Genomic DNA, 26,691 nt, shown 5'->3' with positions numbered 1-26,691 from the left:
CGAATGCAATGCAAACATAGATTCCTCGCAGGAAAGCGTTTGCTCTTCCCGGAAAACTCGTTCAAATTTTCTGCTTTTTAAGAAAAGCTTCTCAGAACCCATCTTTATTCTTATGCTTGCGTCTTTACGCGTATTCCTCTTTCCAGTTCGGATTTCCTCTCGACTATGGATATCCCCTTTCCGATGCACCCGTCACCCACCTTGTGACGCATCAGGAATACCCATCACCTAGTCCTTTCCTACCGAACTTACGGTACAATCCCCTTCACGATGCTCTATGTCACCCATCCTATGACGGATCAGAGATGTTCGTTCCCGGATGGTCGGATACTTCTTCCCGATGCTCCTTGTCACCCATCCGATGTGACGCATCAGAAGTACCCGTTCCTGGTGGCCTTACAGATATTCTCGTTCACAGTGCTATCGTCATTACTTTGAATGACGCACTAGGAATACTCTGTACTCGGATGTCTCCAATGAGAAAAACCCTCTCACTTAAAATTCCAATAATTCATTTAGAATTATTTTTCCTTGGTGTTCCAAGCGAGAAAACCCTCTCACTTATAAATCCAATAATTCATTTAGAACTATTTTTCTGTCAGATAAAGCCAATTTAGCAACATCCCTCTCACTTATAAACAATTGTCCTCAACTGTAGAGGTCCAACTGAACTGCCGGGGAGAAACCGGAAAATTTCAAATCTTGCTCAATGGTGAGTTGAGCCAATGCTTTCTCAAAAGAGAACTCAGAAATTAAATTAAACAAAAATTCAATAATTCAATACTTACCTTACCAGTTCATGTCCTTCCTCAAGTACCTCGAGGATATCCTTCACCATTCATTAAACTTACGAGCCATGTAAGAACTCGTCATTCGCGTCTTTCTGAGAATCTGTTAACTCAATTCCACCACCTCAATTAAAAATAAATTTAGGTCTATGTCCTTGCGCTATTAGTCCTGAGGATATTAAACCTCTTGTGTCCTCCCACATAGGGAATGCCCAAATTATAAGAGTATTAATCTTGATGTCTTCCTTCACAAACAAAGTGTGTGATCACCTTAAAGAAGGTTCTTGTTTCGGGCCGTCGCTCAACGTAGACGGACAGTTCCAATCCGAAGATTCCTTGTGCACGATGGTACTTCCTTCCAATTTTTTCCTCCTGCGAGTTATTACCACCAGCAGTGTTTTCCCGACGCCTATTAGCGTCTCTTCCTTACAAAATCATCAAAAAATGATTCACCTTGCGAGCATCAATGACGACTTGCAAAATCTCAGGCAGATAGGATTCTAGCCATAGCATTTTCTGAACGTACGTTCAAACCTGGTTCACAATAGAGCGAACCCTCTTTAATTCTCAGGGATGTTCTCCCATATGTAATTCTTACCATTTTGAAACAGTTGGCGAACTATATACTTACGAACATAGTAGTTCGAATTTATTCCAGCATCGTGTAAATGCTACTTGACCTGCTCATGGAGAAACATATACCGCAACCAAAAGTTGCTACAGTAATGGTAAAAGCACATAGCGTACTCAATGATCAACGACCATCAGCAAACCTCTTCTTCGTACAGAAACTCAAATTTCTTCTACTGAACACATCTCAAATAGAGATTCTCGTGTCGGAATATCCTTGAGCGCAAAAAGGCGCTCAAGAGAGTACAACAAACTCTCGTCCAGTTCCTTGGCATAGGTCTGCATCTTCGTGTGTTATCCATGTACTCAAAAGTGTACATAATTCTTAAGCTATGTTAGAGTTTTAGTGAACCTGGGAAATTTCCTTCCCTTCGTAAGATCCTTAGAGCGAAGACACTCAACCTGACGATTCCTTGGCTTGTTCTTAGAGAAAAACCCGGTCATCAAATAAGCTAGGATTTCAATCCTTGGATTCCTCGAGCACAAGCCGTAGCACTGTCTTGCTCCTTTACTCATAAAGAGAGTGTTTATTCACTTGTGCGAAAAGCACTACCATATCTTCCCTTACCGGGTAGGGGGTGTGGGCTTAAAGAGTACTCAAGCTTCATGAAAGCTTTTCTTTGCTTGAAAGCTCAGAATGGTTCCTTCACGATTTCCTACCCACAGTAGCAGGTAATCTGTTCAAGAATTACCGGATACCAAATCAATAGTTGACCTTCCGGCTAGTTAAGCAAACCAATTCATCTCAGAAAACAATGTTTCAGTTTGATCCTGCTCTCATAAACACTCGAGAGTGGTAGTCCCAGTTAGACATAACCATATCTTGTGCAAAAGAGAAAACAAGCACAATGCACTTTATGATTTTCTCAAAGATGTAACTTTGATTGAAAACCTGCCCTCTCACTTAAAGTTTGAGGGTCTTCTATCCAAGAACTCGGGAGTTAGATTGAATTCCCTTACTCCAAACTTTCTGTGTTCAATGATTCCCGTCCCACTACGGGGATTGGATTCTATGTACACTAAGGTGTACACTTTCAGCTTTTATTGCTGACTCTACCATCTGCTGCAAAGTATTTTGCAGATGCGTCTACGAAATTCGGGCAAAAGTCCTTTGTTGAATTTCTTCATCTTTCCTTCCTCGGAGAGGATCGAGAGTGGAGCTACCTTGGCAAGAGTGAACCACTACTTGCTTTGACTCACTCGTGTTCATATTGGGCAAACCCATCCCAATCTTCTTGGATGCCTTCCTCAAAGTGTAGAGGAAAAAAAATTTGTCGAAAAATTCAGCCTTGAATTGAATCCAAGTCTTGTTGTAAGTTCCTTGCAGTTCTTTGGTATACCACCAAGTACTTGCAATCCCCTTGAGGTGTTTAATCACATGCCTCATCTTCGACGCTTTTTCAGAAATTGCCGTTTGCAAAGGCAACTTCAAACTTGTCGAATCAAAGCGGTAGCTTTCGGGGCATCTTCCCTTCTGTCAAAAGTATCAAACTTGACTGGAAGTGTTCCTAGGTCTAGAGACCTTCTTCATATCCTTCCCGGAATGACAAGATTTCTTGGCTATGGTTCTGGATTGATGTTCATGGATATCTTCTGAATTCTGAAGGATCTCGAGCATTCCGCTCCTTGGATTCTCTAGGTTCTTGAGCATCATGCTCTTGTTGCCTTCTCCGAGAATCCCAAGTCTTGTGTCAACTTCTTGCAGAGAGAAAAAAATTCAAACTCTGCGAGCTTTTTTCTGCAGGACTTAGGTTTCCGCCTGCTTACTTCTCTCTTGGCTTGTCATGGCTTCTTCCCGTATCTTCCCAGAGTCGTCCTCCTTTACATAGAAAGAGAGGAGACCATGCTCTGATACCACTGTCACATACGGGAGCGCATAACAATATAAAATATACTCAGATAAATAGAATTTATCTCTTATTATTGAAGCCAAAGGATATAGAGAGAAATAGATAGAGAGAGAGAGAGAGAGTGAGAAGATCGACACAGTACTGGGGACCAGAAGATGGGCTGGTCCCCCCCCTTAAAGAGAATTCTTTATTAGGAAGAATCTTTTTACAAGCACAAGAACCGGAGAAAACCCCTCCGTTCTAAATCTTTGACTCGATGGTCGTTCCTTCCCGTAAGGGAAATCCGAGAGACAAGCTCCCAATCCTTTTTCCGTCTGTACTCGGAGTTGAGACTCCACAGACAATTTCGAATTCCGTTTCCGGAATTCCCAAGCGTAGGCCGAAGCCTTCTCGCTTCTCCTTCGCAAGGAAGTACCTGCAAACACACACGCAAATACACGACAACAATTCGTATGGCGAATCCACAATAGGTACCTGTTGCTCTTGCACGAGAAAAGCGACTTCCGTGCTTCGTAGTCTCGCGATCTCTCGCGTCTTCTGGCGGCAGAGTCTTCTCTTGCTGGTGCTGGCAACCTCCCTTCGATGAGGGCATGTGGTGCTTTTATAGCTCCTTCACCACGGCACGAATAGCTGCTCGCGGAGAGATCGCGGCCTTTTTTTTTTTTGTTTTTTTTTTCCTGTTCTACTCGAAATAGGGAGAGAGAATTCGCTGGCTGGTTTTGTTGCTTTATTTTCTAAGTGGCTGCCCACTTATTAAGTGGACGGCCGGCATATTTTTAAAATTGGTCTGAACCTACCCAAAAACTCAATAAAACCTTATAAGTTAAAATCAATGCTTTCACAGCACTTCCTAGGCGTCCCTGGATGCAACCACATGCACGAATGCAATGCAAACATAGATTCCTCGCCTTTGCTCTTCCCAGAAAACTCGTTCAAATTTTCCGCTTTTTAAGAAAAGCTTCTCAGAACCCATCTTTATTCTTGTGCTTGCGTCTTTACGCGTATTCCTCTTTCCAGTTCGGATTTCCTCTCGACTATGGATATCCCCTGTCTGATGCACCCGTCACCCACCTTGTGACGCATCAGGAATACCCACCACCTAGTCCTTTCCTACCGAACTTACGGTACAATCCCCTTCACGATGCTCTATGTCACCCGTCCTATGACGCATCAGAGATGTTCGTTCCCGGATGGTCGGATACTTCTTCCCGATGCTCCCTGTCACCCATCCGATGTGACGCATCAGAAGTACCCGTTCCTGGTGGCCTTACAGATATTCTCGTTCACAGTGCTATCGTCATTACTTTGAATGACGCACTAGGAATACTTTGTACTCGGATGTCTCCCTTGAGAAAAACCCTCTCACTTAAAATTCCAATAATTCATTTAGAATTATTTTTCCTTGGTGTTCCAAGTGAGAAAACCCTCTCACTTATAAATCCAATAATTCATTTAGAATTATTTTTTTGTCAGATAAAGCCAATTTAGCAAAAGGCAGATCACACATTTCTTCGGATCGAGAGAAGCAGGAGTGAAAGGAGAACCAAGAGGCCAACAGCCAGCACAAAGGAGTACCCACATTCATACCAAAGGCACCCTAATTGACACAGCGACTGAGCTTAGGAAATCGAGACGACCACGACCAAGATCAAAGATGCTTAGGCTTGTACCTACTAGAACTACATCGGCACAGGGATAATCTAATGAGAAGACAAAGAGCACTACAGCCTCAGAGGCAGATCACGGATTTCTTCTGATCGAGAGAAGCAGGAGTGGAAGGAGAAGCAAGAGGCCAACAGCCAACACAAAGGAGTACCCACATTCATACCAAAGGCACCCTAATTGACAGAGCGACTGAGCTTAGGAAATCGAGACGACCACGACCAAGATGTAGAAGCACACTTCACCGGAGGAGACTACAACAAAGGATTAGAAGCATTCTAGCCAGACACCTAGAATGCTCCTAAGAAGTTTATTTAATACTTTGTATTTAGTTTTTCACATTTATTTTCACACTTTCACACTTTTCACACTTAGTACTTTAGTACTAAGGTACCCAGACATTGTAACAGATTCACCACTTTTGTATCAGTTTGGTCTCATAGGTCATTCTGGCCTTTTGAAGACGTTAATATAACATTTCATTCTCTCTCTCTCTCTCTCTCTCTCTCTCTCTCTCTCTCTCTCTCTCTCTCTCTCTCTCTCTCTCTCTCTCATGTCGATGACCATCTCTTTCCAGTTTAGTGTAGCACACATGCCACGGGGAGCAGCCCCTACTCGCTACACCTTTACACGGGAAGAGTAGTTTGTCTACATACATGCGATCTACAGACGCCTGGAGCCGGGGCGACATTTGGAGGAGCTTACTACTATATTGACATAGACATTGCATGATACAACAGCAGAGGCCTACCCACACACCCAGCCTGAGCAGAGACGACATTTTGGGAGCATGCCCCAGAATAGCTGGTATGATGAGGAGTGCCACGAGGCGAGAGCCAGACTTCAAAGGGAGGTGCTTTTGGGGAACATCACTCATAGAAAGTCATGGATTGCCTTTTGACGCCTAGTGGCAATTCAGCAATGGCTTTAATTTTGCTCTCATCTATGGAAATCCCATTTTTGGACACTATATGCCTAAAATGACTCCATGTTTAACCCAAAATTGGCATTTGAAAGGGTTTAAGGAGATACGATACAATGTGCACTTCTCAAACACTTCTCGTAAGCATGATAGATGCTCTTTCCAAGAGGAATAAACACAAAGGTCATCTAAGAAAGCTTCACAAAACTCCCTTAAATATTCTCTAAAAGCAATGTTATTAATCTTTGAAAGGTAGTGGGGGCAATGGTTAAGCCAAAAGCCATAACACGAAATGCAAACACTCCAAATTCGGTTATAAAGGCTTTTTTAGCTTGGTACTCTAGCGCTCACCATCATGCATTACTGTGACCTCTGAGATCTAGCAAGGGCCATCGACGGGCAGAAGCGAGGAGTTGAATCCAACAAGAGCCGTCAGCGTGCAGAAGCTAGAAGAGCCGAATCCAGCAATGGCCTCACCATCATGCATTATTGGGACCTCTAAGATCTTCCATGGCCTTGACTGACGTGAAATATTCCACTTCAACCTGGTTGTCATGGCGGCCTCTCTATGCTTGAACCAAGCCCTCTGTGTGTGTGTGTCTCTCTTTGGCTCGACTAGAGCAAGATCTATATCAGCTATTCTTGAGTCAGGACTCAAGTGAGGCATGGCAACTCTTTCATGAGCACTCCTGCCATTACTTCTACACAGGCTGTACACAGTTCCTGGACAACCGTCTCTTCCCAGCCTCCCCGAGCCATGCCCACACACATGTGCTTTTTTCACCGATGAGATGGTGAAGAAGGCCATTGATAGGATGAGGACTGGGAGAGCATATGATCATGATGGTTTAGTGGCTTAGCATTTTATACATGCCAGGGATCTACTCGCAGAGCTTCTGGCAATGATGTTCAACCATGCCATGTGTAAGGGCATGCCTAATACTTCGAGTTTATCTACTATTGTACCTATCTTCAAGTCAGGAAACCCTATCCAGCTTGAGAATTATTGCACTATCATGATTGGACACACATTGGCATGGTTGTACACATCCATTCTTGAGCATCACTTGAGTAGATGGGCAGAGAGGGAGGCTAGACGTGCAGTGGGGCAGGCAGGGTTTAAGAGAGGTTTTTCTACTCGTGACCACATTCTGACACTCAAAGCCATTAGTGAGGACGGTAGATCCCATGGAAGACGGATCTAAGTTCACTCCACTATCGAGGTGAAACAGGGCTGCCCGCTCTCTCCTACTCTATTTGGTATGTATGTGGATGAGCTTTCTGACTATATTGAGAGAGATAGTGATAGAGGTGCACAGCTGTCAAGGACATGGATTCGAGTGTTGTTATATGATGATGATATTGTGTTGATCTCCGACTCTCCGAAGAGGATGCAACGTCACTTGGATGCTTTGCATCGGTTTGCCCAAACCATAACAGTGGTTTGTTTGTCAACCTTGGTAAAACCAAGGTTATGGTGTTTAACACCACCCCACAATGGATCGGGAGATCAACACCCGCATTCACATACGGCCATGGGACAATGGAGTATACAGATTCTTACACCTACCTTGGGGTGGTCTTTAGCGGACCAACTTTTTCATTGAGGAGAGCAGCACACTAGACTGACCAGAGCCTATGCAGCATTGGGTGGATTGGAGAGTATGTGTTCATAGATTTAGTTTCAGGAGCCTCGGACAAAGCTGTGGCTTTTTGACACTCTGGTGGCTTCCGCATTGCTCTATGGAGTTACATATGGGGGCCTTCATTGGACCATCATGGGAGGTCAGGTCGCACTGATGGATCCGGAAATATGGAGAAGCCTCTGGTCTCTATGACCTCGCGGCTTATTAGAGCCAAGGCTTCAATACCACATGACATTATTCGAGCAGAGCTAGCTCCCCCCCACTAGTGGTTGAGACGCTCACCAGATCACTCTCCTTTATACACCGCTTATGGGAACTCCCCATAGATAGATATGCCCGCCTAGCACTTGAGTCCTCTCGACAGTTATGTAGGGAGATACAACATGCTGGTATGGGGAGATGACGTCATGGTTTCACGTACATGGGTCCAGCATGGACAGATTGCCCCCCTTCCAATACTCATTGGATGCACCCTCTCTGACTCTTACACAATCCGAGATCACAAGGCTCATCTACCAGGACTTGACTCAACTAGATACTTACCATGGAGGAGATTGATGAGATCCGCCAGCGACATGTCACGTGCACATCTAACCCTATGTGCATGTGGACAATCTGTAACTAATATTTTTAGGGTTTAGGTCAGCCTAGGAAGTGTTCTAGCACCTCTATGAGTCCATACGCAGGACGTGCATGTCTAGGCACTTAGAGTAGTTGCATACCCTCTGATTCCACAACACATTAGCATTCACCAAGCAATAAGCATTTTCACCGCAAGGACTCTTTTCCCTACCACGTGTGAACCAACCCTTAACAGGGGATTTTATTAACTAAAAATGACGTTTCATTTCCAAGGTCGTGGGGCCGTAGGGAAGCCTGCTCGACCCGACCAGATGCAGGTATAAAAGCAAGGCCTTGGGCGCTTGAAGAAGCCAGAAGACACGGAGGAGATCTATAGTACCCTCAGCACCCGCAGTGCTCAGCAGCTTCTAGCGTTTTTCTCAGCGAAGACCGGCGTTTTTGCTCAGCATTTTCAGCAACATCAGCGTTTTGCTTTTCCCTCAGCATCCTGCACAGCAGTACCTCAGCGGGCAGTCATAGCCTCGTCGAGGTCGCCCTTCCCGTTGCGGCCAAGACAGCGTTTTCAGTTTTCAGTCAGCCCTTTAGTCGGTGTTTTTCAGTTTTCAGCCATCGTTGTCATCAACCACAGCAGATCAACCCTTAGCCTCGCCGCACTTGCAGAATCCCATCAGCATCTCTAGTGTTTTCAGTTTTCAGCCCATTATCCTCGCAGTCTCAACCTTGACCGCAAGCATCGTCGTCGTCGTCAAGCATCTCAACATTCAAAACCATTGTACCAGACTTGACTTTGTGCAATCTAAAGCAAATACCTCTCTAGCAATAGAGAGGGGGGCCCTTGGAAGGGGAGACCCCATCTGGTGTCGATCTTCTCTCTCTCTCTCTCTCTCTCTCTCTCTCTCTCTCTCATTCAACTATCCCAACTAGCCGCCCATTTTTGCTTAGTTTTTCGGCTTAGCTCACATCGACCTATCTAGAATCCCATAATATATATCTTTGTTTTGTACTGTTGATTAGGTTATTTTGTTACTCTGACTTTGTATCAGATCCACCACCTTGTAACTTTCTGGTCTCATAGGTCACTATGGCCTTTTGAAGACGTTAATATAACATTTCATTTCATTTCATCTCTCTCTCTCTCTCTCTCTCTCTCTCTCTCTCTCTCTCTCTCTCTCTCTCTCTCTCTCTCTCTATTGTACACCCAGAAGAACAGACAAAGGAGCAACCAACAGTGGAGAGGTCTACCCGCACTACTAGCATTCTAATAGACCGTGCATTGGAGCTAGGGAGATCTAGACGACCCCGATGGAGAAGAGGAGCTACACAGTTTCGAAGGAGGCTACAGCAAAGGATTCGAGCCATACTTTTTCGTAGTCCAGAGTGCAGATGAAGATGGATCTCTATGCAGATAGATTTCTACTTCCCTCCCAAATTGTCTACACATTGTATAGCTCAGTTCACACGATTCACGCCTTTCGCCTTTCACACCTATCCGCTTAGTTTAGGATTCCGCAGTATTTATATCTTGTTATCCCTAGTTTAATTTATTTTGTTAATCTGACTTGATATCAGATACACCGCATTGTAACTTCCTGGTCTCATAGGTCACTTTGGCCTTTTGAAGACGTTAATATAACATTTCATTTCATTTCATTTCTCTCTCCACTTTCTATCACAGTTTTCCATCCTCTTTTTTTTTTTGTCATTGCACAATCTCTCATAAAGTAGGAAGGGGGGCTCTCTCTCCCCTTCAGTAAAAGGAAACTTGAGCACAAATTGATCACTTACGCCCGGTCAGACTACTTACCATGGAGGAGATTGATGAGATCCGCAAGCGACCATCGTCGTCGTCGTCAAGCATCTCAACATTTAGAACCATTGTACCAAACTTTGTGCAAACTAAAGCAAATACCTCTCTAGCAATAGAGAGGGGGGCCCTTGGAAAGGGGGACCCTATCTGCTGTCGATCTTCTCTCTCTCTCTCTCTCTCTCTCTCTCTCTCTCTCTCTCTCTCTCTCTCTCTCTCTCTCTCAGCACTTTCTCTCACAGTTTTCCATTCTCTTTTGTTTTGGTCAACACAATAAGGGGGCCTCTCTCTCCCCTTCTGTAAAAGGAACCTTGAGCACATATTGATCACTCACGCCCGATCAGACTACTTACCATGGAGGAGATTGATGAGATCCGCCAGCGACCTGTCACGTGCACATCTAACCCTATGTGCATGTGGACAATCTGTAACTAATATTTTTAGGGTTTAGGTCAGCCTAGGAAGTGTTCTAGCACCTCTGTGAGTCTGTACGCAGGACGTTCATTTCTATTCACTTAGAGTAGTTGCATACCATCTGATTCCACAACACATTAGCATTCACCAAGCATAAGCATTTTCACCACATGGACTCTTTTCCCTACCGCCTGTGAACCAACCCTTAACAAGGGATTTTATTAACTAAAAGTGACTTTTCATTTCCAAGGTCATGGGGCCGTAGGGAAGCCTGTTCGACCCAACCAGATGCAGGTGATAAGCAAGGCCTTGGGCACTTGAAGAAGCCAGAATACACAGAGGAGATCAACAATACCCTCAGCACCCGTAGTGCTCAGCAGCTTCTGGCGTTTTTCTCAGCAAAGACCGGCGTTTTTGCTCAGCATTTTCAGCAAAATCAGCGTTTTGCTTTTCCCTCAGCATCCTGCAGCAGTACCTCAGCGGGCAGCCATAGCCTCGTCGAGGTCGCCCTTCCCGTCGTGGCCAGACAGTGTTTTCAAATTTCAGTCAGCCCTTTAGTCGGCATTTTTCAGTTTTCAGCCATCGTTGTCATAGACCACAACAGATCGACCCTTAGCCTTGCCGCACTTGCAGAATCCCATCAGCATCTCTAGCGTTTTCAGTTTTCAGCCCATTAACCTCGCAGTCTCAACCTTGACCGCTAGAGATGCTGATGTGATTCTGCAAGTGCCGCGAGGCTAAGGGCTGATCTGCTGTCGTCAATGATGACGATGGCTGAAAACTGAAAACGCTGTCTTGGCCACGGCGAGAAGGGCGACCGCACGGAGGTTATGGCTTTCCGCTGAGGTACATTGCGGGATGCTGAGGGAAAAGCACAATGCTGCTGTTGCTGAAAACGCTGAGCGAAAACGCTGGTCCTTTAGCTCACAACCCTCTGAACTTGTCACGTACGCACTCCAAACAAGTGGCTGCCTCTCTACCTCCTCCAAACAACAAGGTGCGTGTCAAATCAAAGCAGGACATAAAACCATCCAAATCTTCAACAACTTGCACATAAACTGTGACAACTATGGCATCTCCAAGTAAAAATGAAACGGATGGTCAAATGCCAAGCGCCAGCGGTGTCCATGGACCTAAGACAAGCAGAGGCATATGACAAAGCATAGTAAAAAAAATTGTTTCCGAGGCTCACCCCAGGGAAATAATCTGCGTACTATGAGCTTGGCAAGCAATGCCTTGCTTTGCATCTCTGGATCAATAATTCCCAAGCCTCCCTCCTCTCTAGGCAAGATAACGGTGTCCCAATGAACTTGTGGCCGTGTATAAGTAGATCCATTTGAATCAGCCCACAGAAAGTTGTGCACTAGGCAGCACAAACGTGCCATGACTCCAGAGCGAAGAGTCATGCAGGATGTAGAGAACCAAGCAGTTGCAAGAAGTACCTAATTCACCACAAGGGCTCTACCAGCCAAAGACAAATGCAAGGAAGACCAATGGCAAAGCTTCTTCCTGAGAGACTGTTAAACTGGCTCAAACTACTACTCAACAGACATATCAATGGCAACATGAAAACTGAAGTATCTGCAAGCCTGTCCTCTAGGCAACCATGTGAAATTGTTCTGTGACAATCCTCATCAACTCCTACAAGAAAACCAAAAGACCTGTGCCAGTTGATGAGTGCACCATTGACCAAGCAAAAGGTAGCTAGAGCGTCCCGTAAACTGTCCAAAGTGTGTGTGTCATAACGTGCAAAGAGCAAAGTTTCATGCATACTCCTGATCCAAGAAATCTGGTGAGCCATCCAAAGGCATAGCAAGACCTCTCAACTGTGCAGTCCTCACCTCTCACTTCTCACTCTCCCCTGATTATGTGGTAAACATGCACTGATAAGAAATTTCATATCATATAGAAGTTTGTAAAAGATAAGCCAGAAAGTCATACTTAAAATGCATCTTGTAAAAAAAGAAGATGATAGCTGGCTGGCAAATAAATGCCTTTGCACAAGCATTGTGGGGAACATAGAAATAAAACTAATATGAACCCACTCAACATGGCTGATTAATGCATGATAATGTACCTTGTACAAAATACGTTCTGTCTCATCTCTGTCCACTTTTTTGACAGGTCCATCACTGGCAGGTTTTACTTCCACTATCCACTTCACAAAAGAAGCAACATCTGCTGGTAGAGAACCAAAAACAGTGTGAATGACTTGTTCCACACTGGTGAACTCTGTTGATTTTAACAGCTGAGGAATCTTTTCCAACAGATACTTGCACATAGCTCTCCACCGCTCATCTTTGCATGACTGCATATTCAAGCCTGAGCAGTCATAATATTTTACATGACAATGGTTACTTTTAAAAATTGAAAAAACGGGATCTCAGTAATGCGTAAATTGAAATCAAACTAGTAAATAATCATGAGGCCTGCCAAAAAAGAAAGGTGGAGGGTTCCTTATGTGGACTTTGATCAAGAAATAAAGTAATTATAAACTACACAAGGTCCTAGAGACTGCTCTCTGTCTGGAGTTTTTACCCCTAGCTTGTTTTAAGTAAAGCTCGTCTTACAGTTTCCACCTTGAATTCTAATTTGTGAAGGTAACAAGTGCATGAAAGCTGCAATTGAAACGAGGAGAAGATTCATGATGGCATGAACATGGACTGGACAGAGATGTAACCCCCTCAAAGGAGAAATAATGAGCAAGAGATCTCAACTTCAAAGGAACAAAAGTCTGAAGAGTTGCCAATCAGCAACTGAGAATCGAGAACCAAAGCCATCAAAAGCCACCAGCGGTGAAGATGACAGTGAGCAACTGCGAGAAGCTCGGTGTCGGGCAGATGCCAACTGGAAAAATCTAACAGCAAGTGGTTATGGAGTAACAGAAGGGGAAGAGCAGTTGGTGGCGAAGATGGGCAACTGACATCACCAAGAAACTTGAGGAGGATGACACAAGGTGTGGAATAAAGCACTACACCAGACCTGACAAGGAGCTGTCATCCAGGAGAGCGAGCAGTCCACTTGTTGAAGGTGGCTCCTGAGACCAAAGCTGGAGAGGGAGCTTCAAGGAGACTATGTAGGAGGCTTTGACACACAAACCTGGTGAAAACGGGCTGAAGAATCTTGGTAGAGCGAGTGGAGATGGGAGCAGCTAGCCAACCGCGAACAACCAAGACACTAACCAGCCACAACAAAGACCAAACCCGGAACAACAACCTAAGCCAAGCAAGAAAGAAGAAATAAAACAAACCAAACAAAAGCAGCAGCAATAAGGACAAAACAAACTCTAAAGACAAGCTTCCACGCACCTACACTCACACACCCAAAAGCAAGCCTGAAGAGGGCAACATAGGAGCACAAACACTCGAAAGGCAAGCCTCGAAACACACGCACACACCCGCACGCGCACACACCCAGAGCAAGCCACAAGAGGGACACACACACACACTCACACAAAAGAGAAAAGAGAACAGAACAGGCAAGAAAAGAAAAACAGAAACCAAACCCGAGCAAGGAAGGCACCACCTAACCAGCGGGATCATTGACAGAGGGAGAAACGCCTGAACAATTGCCATGAAGTCTGGAGCACCAGGAGGGGGGGCTGGTAAGGGATGCAAGGTTGCTCCAGGCAGAGACAGCTGTCCCGACGAGCTTCGTGTTGAAGACAGTAGGGGAGTGACTAGGGAGCCTGGTAAAAAGGCGGAGAAGGTAAAGTGGTTGCACCTCTATATCAAACAGATGCGGCAATGGACATGTCTACTACTCACTTCAAATGCCTTTTCATGATGGGGTGCGGTACAACTGTCATTTGTATCCTCACATCTCCTATAAGGAGGCCTTCTATCACATCTATCACAGCATGAAAAGGCCATCGATCACAGCACCTGGGAAGACTCAAGTCCTCTGCAGTCCAGAGGGGTTCCTTAAGTGGGTACAAAATCCCAAGCTCAAAAGGAGTCTCTTGTTACTTCGTTAGCGTAGAAGCCAAAATGCTGCCCTCTAGTTAACCCACGTGGCTCCGTTCAAAAAACTTCTCCTTGCTCCACGTGTCGTGACCTTTTCAATGGCATGCACCAGCTCTTTTATCGACGATGCAGGACTCTCTATTTACTTAGCGTAGAAGCCAAAATCGCAATGCTGCCCTCTCGTTAACCCACGTGGCTCCGTTCAGAAAACTTCTCCTTGCTCCACGTGTGTGACCTTTTCAATGGCATGCACCAGCTCTTTTAACAACGACGCAGGGCTCTCTGTTTACTTCGTTAGCATAGAAGCCAAAATCGCAATGCCACCCTCTCGTTAACCCACGTGGCTCCGTTGAGAAAACTTCTCCTTGATCCACGTGTCGTGACCTTTTCAATGGCATGCACCAGCTCTTTTATCGACGATGCAGGGCTCTCTATTTACTTCGTTAGCGTAGAAGCCAAAATCGCAATGCTGCCCTCTCGTTAACCCACGTGGCTCCGTTCAAAAAACTTCTCCTTGCTCCACGTGTCGTGACCTTTTCAATGGCATGCACCAGCTCTTTTAACGACGACGCAGGGCTCTCTATTTACTTCGTTAGCGTAGAAGCCAAAATCGCAATGCTGCCCTCTCGTTAACCCACATGGCTCCGTTCAAAAAACTTCTGCTTGATCCACATGTCGTGACCTTTTCAATGGCATGCACCAGCTCTTTTATCGACGGCGCAGGGCTCTCTATAGCGCCAAGGTAGGAACGCAGCCCAGCCCGCGCTAGAGGCTACTGAAAAAAGAAGTCATGCTTGCCATGTCTTGGTCGATATGTATGTGAAGAGAGGGCTCAGCGAGGGTCTCTTTTCAGATGGAATCACCTATGCATGCATGTGGTTCTACGCAATATGTGATATGGGCACAAGAATTCACAACTATGTTGTTAGTCAGAGGCTCTTGAACAGAGGTGTCATGCCTGAAAATAGGTGTCGTGCTTGGCACTGTCTTGGTTGATATGTACGTTAAGTGAGGGCTCATCGAGGGCCTCTGTTTAGATGGAATCACCTATGCATGCATCTTGAAGGTTGTGGTTCTACGCAAGATGTGATATGGGCACAAGAATTCACAACTATATTGTTAGTCAGAGGCTCTTGAACAGAGGTGTCATGCTTGAAAAGAGGTGTTGTGCTTGGCACTGTCTTGGTGGATATGTATGCAAAGCAAGGCCTTCTCTCGACTGTTTTCAGCAGATGCAAAGTGAGGGCACAATCACCTACACAGCCAATTTTGAAGGCATCACCTACGCAGGCATCCTAAAGGCATGCAACTCTACGCACCCGAATGCGGTCTCTTGGAGTGCATTGATTGGGAGATACGCACAACAAGAGCAGGGCCAGAAATCTCTTGGCATGCGGGTCAGCAAATGCAATCACCTACGCAGGCATCCTAAAGGCATGCATAGGATGTTGATATGGGCTTAAAAATGCACTCTGATATTGTTAGTCAAGGGCTATTCCAGGAAATTGTCGTGCTCGGCAATGCCTTGGTCGATACGCATGCTAAGTGTGGTGCACTTCAAAAGCACAAAACGTGCCTGAGGAGCTTCCTCTCCCGAATGTCATCTATTGGAGTGCATTGATTGCTAAATACGCACAACAGGAGTAGGGCCTGAAAGCTCTCGGCTGTTTTCAGCGGATGCCAAGCGGGGGACTCTCTACATATGCAATTACACACATGTGCATCTGCAAGGCATGTAGTTGTATGCAAGATGTCGATATGGGCTTGAAAATTCACTTTAATAGGGGTTGTTGAAAAAAAAAATACGTGCTTGGCAATGCCTTGGTCAATATGTATGCCAAATGTGGTGCTGGATGTTGTCTCTTGGAACGCTATGACTGCAGGATATGTCCGACATAGGCTGCACCAAGAGCTTTGGGCTGTTGATATGGGCTTAAAATTTTGCTCTCATATTGTTAGTCAAGGGCTGTCTCAAGAAATTTCCGTGCTTGACAATGCCTTGGTCGACACGTATGCTGAATGTGGCGCACTTCAGAAAGCACATAACGTGCCTGAGGAGCTTCTTGCCCCGAATGCCGTCTCTTGGAGTGCATTGATTGCGGATACGCACAACAAGAGCAGGGACAGAAAGCTCTTGGCTGTTTTTAGCGGATGCAAAGTGAGGGCCTCTGTCCACAGGCAATCACCTACGCGTGCATCTTGAAGGCATGTGGCTCTATGCAAGATGTTGATATGGGCTTAAAAACTCGCTCTGATATTGTCATTCAAGGGTTGTTGCTAAAAATTCTCGTGCTTGGCAATGCCTTGGTCGACACATATGCTAAGCTTTTTGTCTCGATGGCAGGCACGGTCTCTCCAGATGCAATCACCTACGCCTACGCAGGCATCTCGAAGGCATGTGGGTCAGGAGATACAATTGCAAGCATGGTCTCTCTCCAGATGCAATCAACTATGCTTGCGCATGCATCTGGAAGGCATGCGGGTTAGTAGATGCAATCACCTATGCAGCCATCTTGAAGGCATGTGGGTCAGCAGATGCAATCACCTACGCAGCCATAGATGCAATCACCTACGTAGGCATCATGAAGGCATGCGGCTCTACGCAAGATGTTGATATGGGCTTAAAATTCACTCTGATATTGTTAGTCAAGGGCTGTTGTAAGAAATTTTTGCGCTTGGCAATGCATTGGTCGATATGTATGCTAAATGTGGTGCACGTCAGAAAGCACAAAACGTGCCTAAGGAGCTTCCTGTCCCGAATGCCGTCTCTTGGAGTGCATTGATTGTGAGATACACACAACAAGAGCAGGGCCAGAAAGCAATCGTTTGTTCTCACCGGATACAAAGAGCAGGCCTTGGTCAATACGTATGCTAAATGGGGCGCACTTGAGAAAGCACAAAACGTGCCTGAGGAGCTTCTTGTTCCGAATGCCGTCCCTTGGAATGCATTGATTGTGGGATACACACAACAGGATCAAGGACAAAAATCTCTTGGCTGTTTACAGCATATGCAAAGTGAGGGCCTCACAAAACGTGCCTGAGAAGCTTCTTGTCTCGATGGCAAGCAGGGTCTCTCCATATGCAATCACCTACGCCTACGCAGGCATCTCAAACGCATGCCGATTAGCAGATGCAATCGCAGGCAGGGCCTCTCTCCCGAATGCCATCTCTTGGAGTGCATTGATTGCGAGATACGCACAACAGGAGCAGGGCCAGAAAGCTCTCGGCTGTTTTTAGCAGATGCAAAGTGGGGGCCTCTCTCCAGATGCAATCACACAAGCGTGCATCTTGAAGGCATGTGGCTGTACGCAAGATGCCGATATGGGCTTGAAAATTCTCTTTAATAGTGGCTGTTGCAAAAAATTGCCCATGTTTGGCAATGCCTTGGTCGATATGTATGCCAAATGTGGTGCGGGATTTTGTCTCTTAGAATCTTATGACTGCAAGATATACTCGACATGGGCCGCGCCGAAAGCTGTGGGCTGGATATGGGCTTACAAATTCACTCTCATATTGTTAGTCAAGGGTTGTTGCAAGACATTGTCGTGCTTGGTCAATACGTATGCTAAATGTGGTGCACTTCATAAAGCGCAAAATGTGCCTGAGGAGCTTCTTGTCCCGAATGGCGTTTCTTGGAGTGCATTGATTGCGGGGTACACACAACAAGAGCAGGGACAGAAAGCTCTCGGCTGTTTTTAACGGATGCAAAGCAAGGGCCTCTGTCCAGATATAGTCACATACACGTGCATCTTCAAACCATGTGGCTCCATGCAAGATGTTCATACGGGCTTAAAAATTTGCTATGATATTGTTAGTCAGGGGCTGTTGCAAAAAGTTCTCGTGCTTGGAAATGCCTTGGTCGATACATATGCTAAATGTGGTGCACTTCAAAAAGCATAAAACGTGCCTGAGAAGCTTCCTGTCTCAATGGTAGGTAGGGTCTCTCCAAATGCAATCACCTATGCCTGCACAAGCATCTCCAAGGCATGCGGGACAGCAAATGCAATCGTAGACAGGGTCTCTCTCCAGATGCAATCAACTACACCTACACAGGAATCTAGAAGGCATGTGGGTCTGCAGATGCAATCAAGTACGCAGCCATAGATGCAACCACCTACGCAAGCATCTTGAAGGCATGCGGGTCAGCAGATGCAATCACCTTTGTAGCCATAGATGCAATCACCTACTGAGGCATCTACGCAAGATGTTTATGTGGGCTTAAAAATTCACTATCATATTGTTGGTCAAGGGCCATTGCAAGAAATTGCCGTGCTTGGCAATGCTTCGGTCAATACATATACTAAATGTGGTGCACTTCAGAAAGCACAAAACGAGCACAAGGAGCTTCCTGTCCCAAATGCCGTTTCCTGGAGTGCATTGCTTGCAGGATACACACAACAGGAACAAGGCCAAAAAGCTCTCGATTGTTTTCAATGGATGCAAAGCGGGGGTCTCTCTCCAGATGCAATGACATACGTGTGCATCTTGAAGGCATGTGCTTGTACGCAAGATGCCAATATTGGCTTGAAAATTCCCTTTAATAGGGGTTGTTGCAAAAAATTGATGTGCTTGGCAATGCCTTGGTCAATATCTATGCCAAATGTGGTGCAGGATGTTGTCTTTTGGAATGCTATGATTGCAAAATATGCCCAACAACAGCCGCGACGGGAGCTCTGTGCTGTTTTCTGCAAGTGATTGAGGAGCTTACTATTCGGAACGGCGTTAAGTAATTGCGGGATACGTACAACAGAAGCAGGGCCAGAAAGCTCTCGGTTGTTTTCAAGGGATACAAAGCGGGGACCTCTCTCCAGATGCAATCACATACGTGTGCATCTTGATGTACGCAAGATGCCAATATGGGCTTGAAAATTGTGTTTAATAGGGGCTGCTGCAAAAAATTGCCGTGCTTGGCAATGCCTTGGTCGATATATATGACAAATGTGGTGCAGGATGTTGTATCTTGAACGCTATGATTGCACGATATGCCCGACAAAGGGCCGCGCCGGGAGTTCTGGGTTGTTTTCTGCAGGTTCTTGAGGAGCTTACTATTCGGAATGGTGTTAACTAATTGCAAGATACACACAATAGGACCAAGGATGGAAAGCTCTTGGCTATTCTCAGTGGATGCAAAGTGAGGGCCTTTGTCTATATGCAATCACCTATGCATGCATCTTGAAGGCATGTGGCTCTATGCAAGATGGTGATATGGGCCTAAAAATTCGCTCTGATATGGGTACGGCAAAAAAGATCTGGTCTACTTTCACCAGATGCGAAGTGAGGTCTCTTGGAGTGCTCTGGGTTGCTTTTGACAAATGCAAAGTGAGGGTTTCTCACATTGAGATTGTTGATAAGGGATTGTTGGTGAAGAAATATTGTACTTGGCGGTGCTTTGGTCTACTTGTATGTCAAATATTTTGCTCAATCTTCATTCGATGCGAACGCAGCTAACGGAGCAATCTTGTTAATGCTTGCAATTTACCATAAGAAAGGAGCTCCATCGCTATCAAGAAACTTCTGTGAAACATGAACAAGCAGTCAGCCAACAGAAAGCAACTTGTGATATTGCTCATACAAGAAGGTGCTAAGAAACTAAAGCTTTGACTTTGGGAAGGTGGATTTTGATGGAGCTCAATTGAGATAACACCTGTAACTAGGGCTCCAAAACTAAATACACAAGGAATTTTTTGTTCGTTTCCCAATGCGCCAAAACAGCCAGTCCATTTGACCCTCTCTGGTGAGGACATCATTTGTTTAAACTCCACATATAATCAATCCCTTGTAAATATTACAACGTCACGACTCAGCAACAAAATAAAAAGAATTAACTACAATGCTTGAGCAGAAAACCCATACAAGTAGACATTGATAGACATCTGAATAACAAACATCTACAACACTCTATAAGGTGCATCCAGCATACATGCTCAGCGAAGTTCTGAACAAATGCACTTCCAGAAAATCAAAAGATCCAAGAATAAATCAGTTAAGAACAGTCAAAGCTCCAACAACTCTCTCTCCCTCAATCACAACAATAAGCACAACCACCTACTTGGCAACATATAGATATGTCCATAGAGAAAAAGAAACTTAAACTCCTAATCTTTGGACCATACAATCGATATCAAATATTCAAAATGAACGTGCATTATGGAGTGTGCTATCTTACCAATGTGAATAGAAAGCATGTTGGTCTTTCGCGCTTGTAAATAATCATGAACCTTCAAGATTTTCCACAACTCAGCTTGTCAGAGCACGTATTTATAGCAAGAGATATAAAACATATCCAAATGCATTGCTGAACACGATCATGAAGCAAGTACTAGTGTGAAAGTAGTAACGGTAAATCCAATCAGAAACCACAAATATTAAAAGGTAAATTGAATTAAATGCATTGAAGAAAATTACTCTTACAGCTCCATGCACGCACACGTTCTCCTGTACAATAGCTTTGCACACTTACTAGGATACATACATGGGGAAAAAGACTAGGCTGTAACCTCAGTAAGGATTCATCCACAAAACAATAGACCTAAGCAGAGTCACCACCATGCAATGTATCCAAGAATCTTTGTTACATGATGTTCGTCCACAGCAATGAAAAACAAGATGAAGGTTCACATGGCCTTTTAGAACAAGAGAAGGCCTTTATAAGAAAACTTTGCGTGAGACCATTGATTATTGAGATGACAGCTAGTATGTATGTATATATATATATATATATATACAATCTATCCGAGTAGCCGCTACGACAAATTCCTCCAGAGTGGCGTCAGGTTGGAGACTCTCTCAAAGTTTTTGTTGAGAGATTTTGGGAAGAGCCTTCTCCACCCACTTCTTAACCATAAATTCACCTAGTTGCTTAGGAAGCTTAGCGACCAGAGACTTGTTTCTAGTCATGAGTTCTGCAAAAGTCTTATTTGGCTGGAGCATCAGATTGGCCAATTCATCCAGAACCTTTTGGAAGTCCCTTGGCCTGAAAGCTTCACAGAACTGTCGTCGTATCGTGGTTCTCTGCAAACTGACTATACCATTTGTCGGTTAAGCCATCCAAGGTGGATGGAAAGAGTACTAAGTAGGCATCTTCTCGGTTGAGGCCACATCCTCTGCATAGAGAAACAAACCTCCAGGCATGGTAGTCAGCATCCTCTGTGGAGAGACCCTTGAAAGTCGGAAACGAGCTCCTCCATGGCTGTCTGTCCAGGAGCTTGTTGCACTGGAGCTTGCTGTAACACAAGGGATAAAAAGTTTATTGTAGGGGGTGACCGGGGAGGTGTAGAACTGGTTGAGGGAATGGAGGTAACTGCAGGGGAAGGTAGGGGTAATGGCGTTGGTGGACTTCTACTTGGCACAAAGGGTTGACGCTTCCTGTGGTAGTACTTCAAAGGACTTAGTAGTGGGCTTTGTCGCTCTTTTGATTGCCTTGTATGTGTCATGCAGTAACCAAAAGCCCACCCAAGCTTTGGGCACGAAGACCTTTCACTTGCTGAAAACTGGTCCAATCGCCAATAGACCAAGGCGAGAGAGAGACTCGACCACTTGGCTGGACCTGAACGAGAGAGACTAGACCACTAGACCAAGGCGAGTGACAAGACCACTTGGGTGGACTTGGACCAGAGAGACTAGACCAAGACGAGAGACTAGACCAGCAGGTCTAGAACTAAGACTAAGCCGACCCAGTCGAACCCAACAGAGCAAGGAAGGTAGAGAGCTGAACCCAGCAGCTCCTCGACTTGACTCTTCTCTCTACACGGAGTGAGATTTCAGTTGAGGTCCCACCCGGCGTGCCAAAAATGAGAGCACCTGTAGCGGAGATAATGTGTCGTGTCCTCTATAGTGGGTGCTCCTCAATGCAATGTGCGTGAGATCTCACTCCACAGAATGCAAACACAAATGATAATGAACAACATAGCAAAAACAATACGACTCAGCAGAACCTGAACATGAACAGCATGAATATCGACAAACTCAAAGAAACCAATACAGACTCTGGCATGGTAGCACAGTCGGCTCCAGCCCCGATCTCATAGGTACAGTAGGGGTGTTGAGGCCCAATTGTGCAGGGACGGTGCAGACATGACGTATACAACTCAAGATGATAAGACTCTAGACGATTGACCACACAAAAGTAGATGATACTCTCTCCAAACTAGAACCAACCACACATATCTATCTCCTAAAGGGCCACCAACGGCTGGCAATATCCCAATCCACCTAAGCCTATCTCCCAACTAAGGTGGTGGTGATCTTGCCACGGTGTCCACTGGACCACCATCCGTATCACTTGCCATGTGTCATTGCCCAAGTGAGAGTCCGTCCAGTGTGAACTCTAGCCCAACTGTAACTAACTGCTTGTCTAGTGTTTGTTAGGTGCAACAGAATGAATGTTTGCGCTTTGCTCAAATGAGTGCTCCGAACTGTGCTCAAGGTTCCTTTGGTTCTTATGGAAGATAGAGCCTTCCATTCTTAATGAGAGAATGCTATGATCACAAACAAAGTGAATGGACACTGTGCGTGCAAGTGTATGACACTGAGAGATAGAGAGAGAAGAGAGATACGACACCAGAGACGTTGTAAAACCCTCCTCCGAAGGCCCCATTCTCGTTGGCGAGAGTGGTCTACTTATGATTGCACAATCTGGTACAAACGGTATGCATGAGATTGATGCAAGTCTAGGCTATGTCGACGATGACGACGGTGATGACGAAGTCGACCTAAGGGCTGAAATCTACGATCTTGCTACTGCTGTCCAAAAACGCTATGGGCTGAAATCTGCTGCGGGTCCAAAAACGCTGATTTTTGGGGCCTTTTCTGTGGGTCTTTGTCGCTGAAAATCTGCAGGTTTAGGGCTGAAAGCTGAGGATCTTCAAGGCTGAAAACTGATGGTCTTACCGGGGCTGAATCTGCTACTCTTCGAGGCCTGAATCTGCAACTACTTCATTGCTGAAAATCGTTGCTGAATACTGCCAAAAACGCTAGGTCATGAGAAACAAAAACGCTAGTTGAAGGGGAACAAAAACGCTAGCTTTTGTGGTCTTCTGCTGGCGATCCTTGTTGATGCAAACGCTAGGTATGCTGGGGGTTTGGCAATGGTGCAGATCTTGAAAACGCTAGGTAATGATGCTTGATGGAAACGCTAGATGATGAAGTTCTTGCTTGGAGGGAAGTACCGCCAAGGGTCTTGTTTAGAAGTTGTCTGATGAGCTTGGCTCCTGTTGCCTCTTCGCCAAATAGTGCTAGCTCTAGTTTGCTTATATACAAACTTAGCAAAATTGCCCTACCTACTTTCCAACAAAAGTCACTTAAAAATAATAAGTGAAAAATGTCAAAAATAGGTAAAACAAGCTAAATGCACTGGAAAATTCCCTTGAAGGATTTTGATGGATTCTCATGGGAATGCTTATGATCATGTTGTGTGCAACCAGAGGATATGCATCTACACTAAGTGACTGGGCATGCACACTCTACGAATAGACTCACAAAAGTGCCAGATCACTTCTAATCTAGACTGACTGGACTGATTGAACCCTAATCATGCTGTAGCTTGTCCACGGACACATAGGGCTGCATGTGTCACGTGACATCCCCTCCTTTTCAAAGTGAAGTACTGGTACCGAACTATATGGTGTCGAGGGAGATCGCCAATAGCATCCGGAATCCTGGAAGGGACTCTTCGCCGGCCCACTCTGATGTGTGGGTCGTGTGATACTTGAACTTCATAAAGGTCTGCAAAGCTTGCTTCTTTGGGCCGCGCCGAAAGCAACACAAAGTCTTCTGTGGCTCCTTCAATCCTTCAACTTCGTCGAGAGTCATGCTTCTTTCTTCTTCAAGAATCTCCATGGCTGAAAATTCCTGAAACCACTTCCAACACAAAAACATGAACATACCCATTCCATGTAAAGTGAGTGGAAAAAATCTTGTCTTCCTCCAAGACTGTGCATGCAATGTAGATGAACAAAGAGACAGAGTGCCAAACCGTTCACCTCACACACGCAAACAATGAGATCGAATCTTTCTCTTCTGATCTAAAGCAATCAACTGTGGCAATTCACAACGGAAATGACCATGCTTGGTGCTCATACTTTCATGTGCTCTGTCTACGACTAGGTCATGCCAAGAAAGAGACATAGAATGTGACTTCCTTACATACATACCTTTCAGCTTTTCATGAACAATCCGCATACATTCGTGCTCATCCATGAGTGAAACGTGCTCAACATACAATATGTCATGCCTAGGAAAAGGGATCACATAAAGACGCTGACTAATATACAAGAAACGATCACGAATGAAACACTCGAACAATACGTACGTATCAATCATGCGAACACATAATACTTCCTGTGAGGGTTCTTTGGACCTAGGCTCGAGAGCCAAGATCGGTTCTTCCTGAGGGGGGCGATTCTTCCTGAGGGGGTTCTTGGGACCTAGGCTCGAGAGCCAAGATCGGTTCTTCGTGGTTGATCAAATCTGCAATGAGATTAGCTTCGCTAGAAAAAGCATCAACTAACTCATCATCCTTGTGAACAATCACGTCCTCTTCATGCAAATCATCATGCTTGTGAGAAATCACATCTTGATCATCTCATCATGCTCGTGAGAAATCACATCTTGATCATGCAAACCATCATGCTCATCATTATCATCCAAATCATCATGCTTGTCATCCAAATCATCAAGCAAATCATTGTCATTCAATTCATCATGCTCCTCATAATCATGTAAATCCTGTGTCATGCTTTGGAGAAGAAGAGCCTGAGAGAATCTCCTTTCCCCAAATTTCTTGCATCTGTGCCTGAACTTGAGAATAGAGTCGCCAGAACTCTTTGTTTTGTCGGTCGCTCTGTTTTTGTATTGCTTTGGCTTCCTTCCTTGCTGCTTCTCTTTCTGCTCTTCTTTCTGCGTGTCTGTGTTCCATTTCTGCCATTCTTTCTGCATTTCTGCGATCCATTTCTACTTTTCTTTCTGCATTTCTTATTTCGCGTTCTAACTTCCTTTCCATAAACATCTGGTTCAAAGCCTCCATAGGAGTTAATGCAATCCTTGACGTAGATGTGGAAGGGTCAAAAAACCTCCTGGTGGGGAAATTCCTTCTTCGCCTCTCTCATGCTCATCAAGTATCCATTCCGCTTCGAGTGATGACCATTCTGAAGTTGTGGGTTCTTGTGGATTCTTGTGGTCTTGGGTTCTTAAGTTCACGAGGAACTTGGGTTCTTGTGGTTCTTGGGTTCTTGAGGTTCTTGAGGTTTTCTTTCGCTTGCAAACCGCGTTTGAGAAGGATCTTCTCTTCACCCGAGTTCTACTCTTTTTGGCGGGCGCACCCCTTGGCGGCCTTGCGCTCACACCAAGGTTGCTTTTTCCCACCTCACGTCGATTGGCCAGCCGCTAAGTGCACGGTCCGCTCTCAATGAGTGAAAAGAGGCACAAGGGGAGGTTGGACAAGCCCTTCTTTCTTGGGATTCCTGTCACTCTTTAAAAACACGATTAGGAATCGACATGCCCAAGCGAACTTGGGTTCATGCGACCGCAACAAGCAAAAAAAATCCTTGTGGTTCTTTCCTTGAGTGATACAGAACACTACCAAAGCTCTGATACCAATGTTAGGTGCAACGGAATGAATGTTTGCGCTTTGCTCAAGATGAGTGCTCCAAACTGTGCTCAAGGTTCCTTTTGTTCTTATGGAAGGTAGAGCCTTCCGTTCTTAATGAGAGAATGCTATGATCATAAACAAAGTGAATGGACATTGTGCGTGCAAGTGTATGTAAAACGTACAAGGCGAATGGATCTCCCGGCTACACAGACCGCCTACACATACGTGTCGGACAAACCACCCGACCATAGCCACCATCCGGCAGCTCCCCCGTGCTGGGGCCAATGTCTGAGGACATAGACGTGCACCTGTAAGACCGAGCGTCCCATAACATCCGGCCTCACCTCCTCGAGGTAACCTCGCGCACTCCTAGCCTCACGGGCTAACCACTAGCACTCTACCAGTGGGGGTCGATAACTGTAACTGAGGCCTTGGCCTCCCTTTTATAATAATGGCCGGCCACACTGACCGGGTTCACACTACGTTCGCCCGGACACTGGACGCCCATCCCGACGGCATCTGAGCTAGATCCCCTCTCCTGTGAGCGGGACATAACATATTTCCCCCCTTAAGAACCATCGATGTCCTCATCAATGAAGTGGGGATACTGAGCCTTCAATACTCTAACAGGTTCCCAAGTAGCAAACCTTTCAGATTGACCCTTCCATTTAATTAAGTACTCTTCATAAGCCTTTTGGCGCGAATGACGGGTACGATGATCTAAAACTGCTTCTGGTTTCCGAGGAATATACTCAGTTTGCATATCTTGCCATACATTTTCCTCGATAGGCACAACAACGTCGGCTTCACCCAATTTCACTTTAAGGCGGCTGACATGAAA

At 45.3% G+C, this 26,691-nt stretch overlaps 1 protein-coding gene across 2 annotated transcripts in view; it reads right to left on the bottom strand.

The window, feature by feature from the left end:
* LOC147463693 (glutathione gamma-glutamylcysteinyltransferase 3-like) overlaps positions 1-26,691 on the bottom strand; it is an 88,601-nt gene that overhangs the window by 10,050 nt on the left and 51,860 nt on the right. For both annotated transcript variants that reach the window (XR_015185274.1, XM_086490247.1), the window contains exons 5-6: positions 20,430-20,481; positions 12,376-12,606 (exon numbers count right to left, since the gene is read on the bottom strand). Coding sequence is in view for 1 of the 2 variants with exons in the window: in XM_086490247.1 (XP_086346373.1) it covers positions 12,376-12,606; positions 20,430-20,481 (283 nt within the window). In the remaining variant the exon portion in view is untranslated. The remainder of the gene's footprint in view (positions 1-12,375; positions 12,607-20,429; positions 20,482-26,691) is intronic.

The sequence above is a fragment of the Adiantum capillus-veneris genome, chromosome 2 (assembly GCF_014529385.1).
Source record: "Adiantum capillus-veneris isolate H3 chromosome 2, ASM1452938v2, whole genome shotgun sequence".
NCBI lineage: Eukaryota > Viridiplantae > Streptophyta > Polypodiopsida > Polypodiales > Pteridaceae > Adiantum > Adiantum capillus-veneris.
The sequence above is the reverse complement of the archived record's forward strand: the minus strand, read 5'-3'. Positions and strand labels throughout refer to the sequence as shown.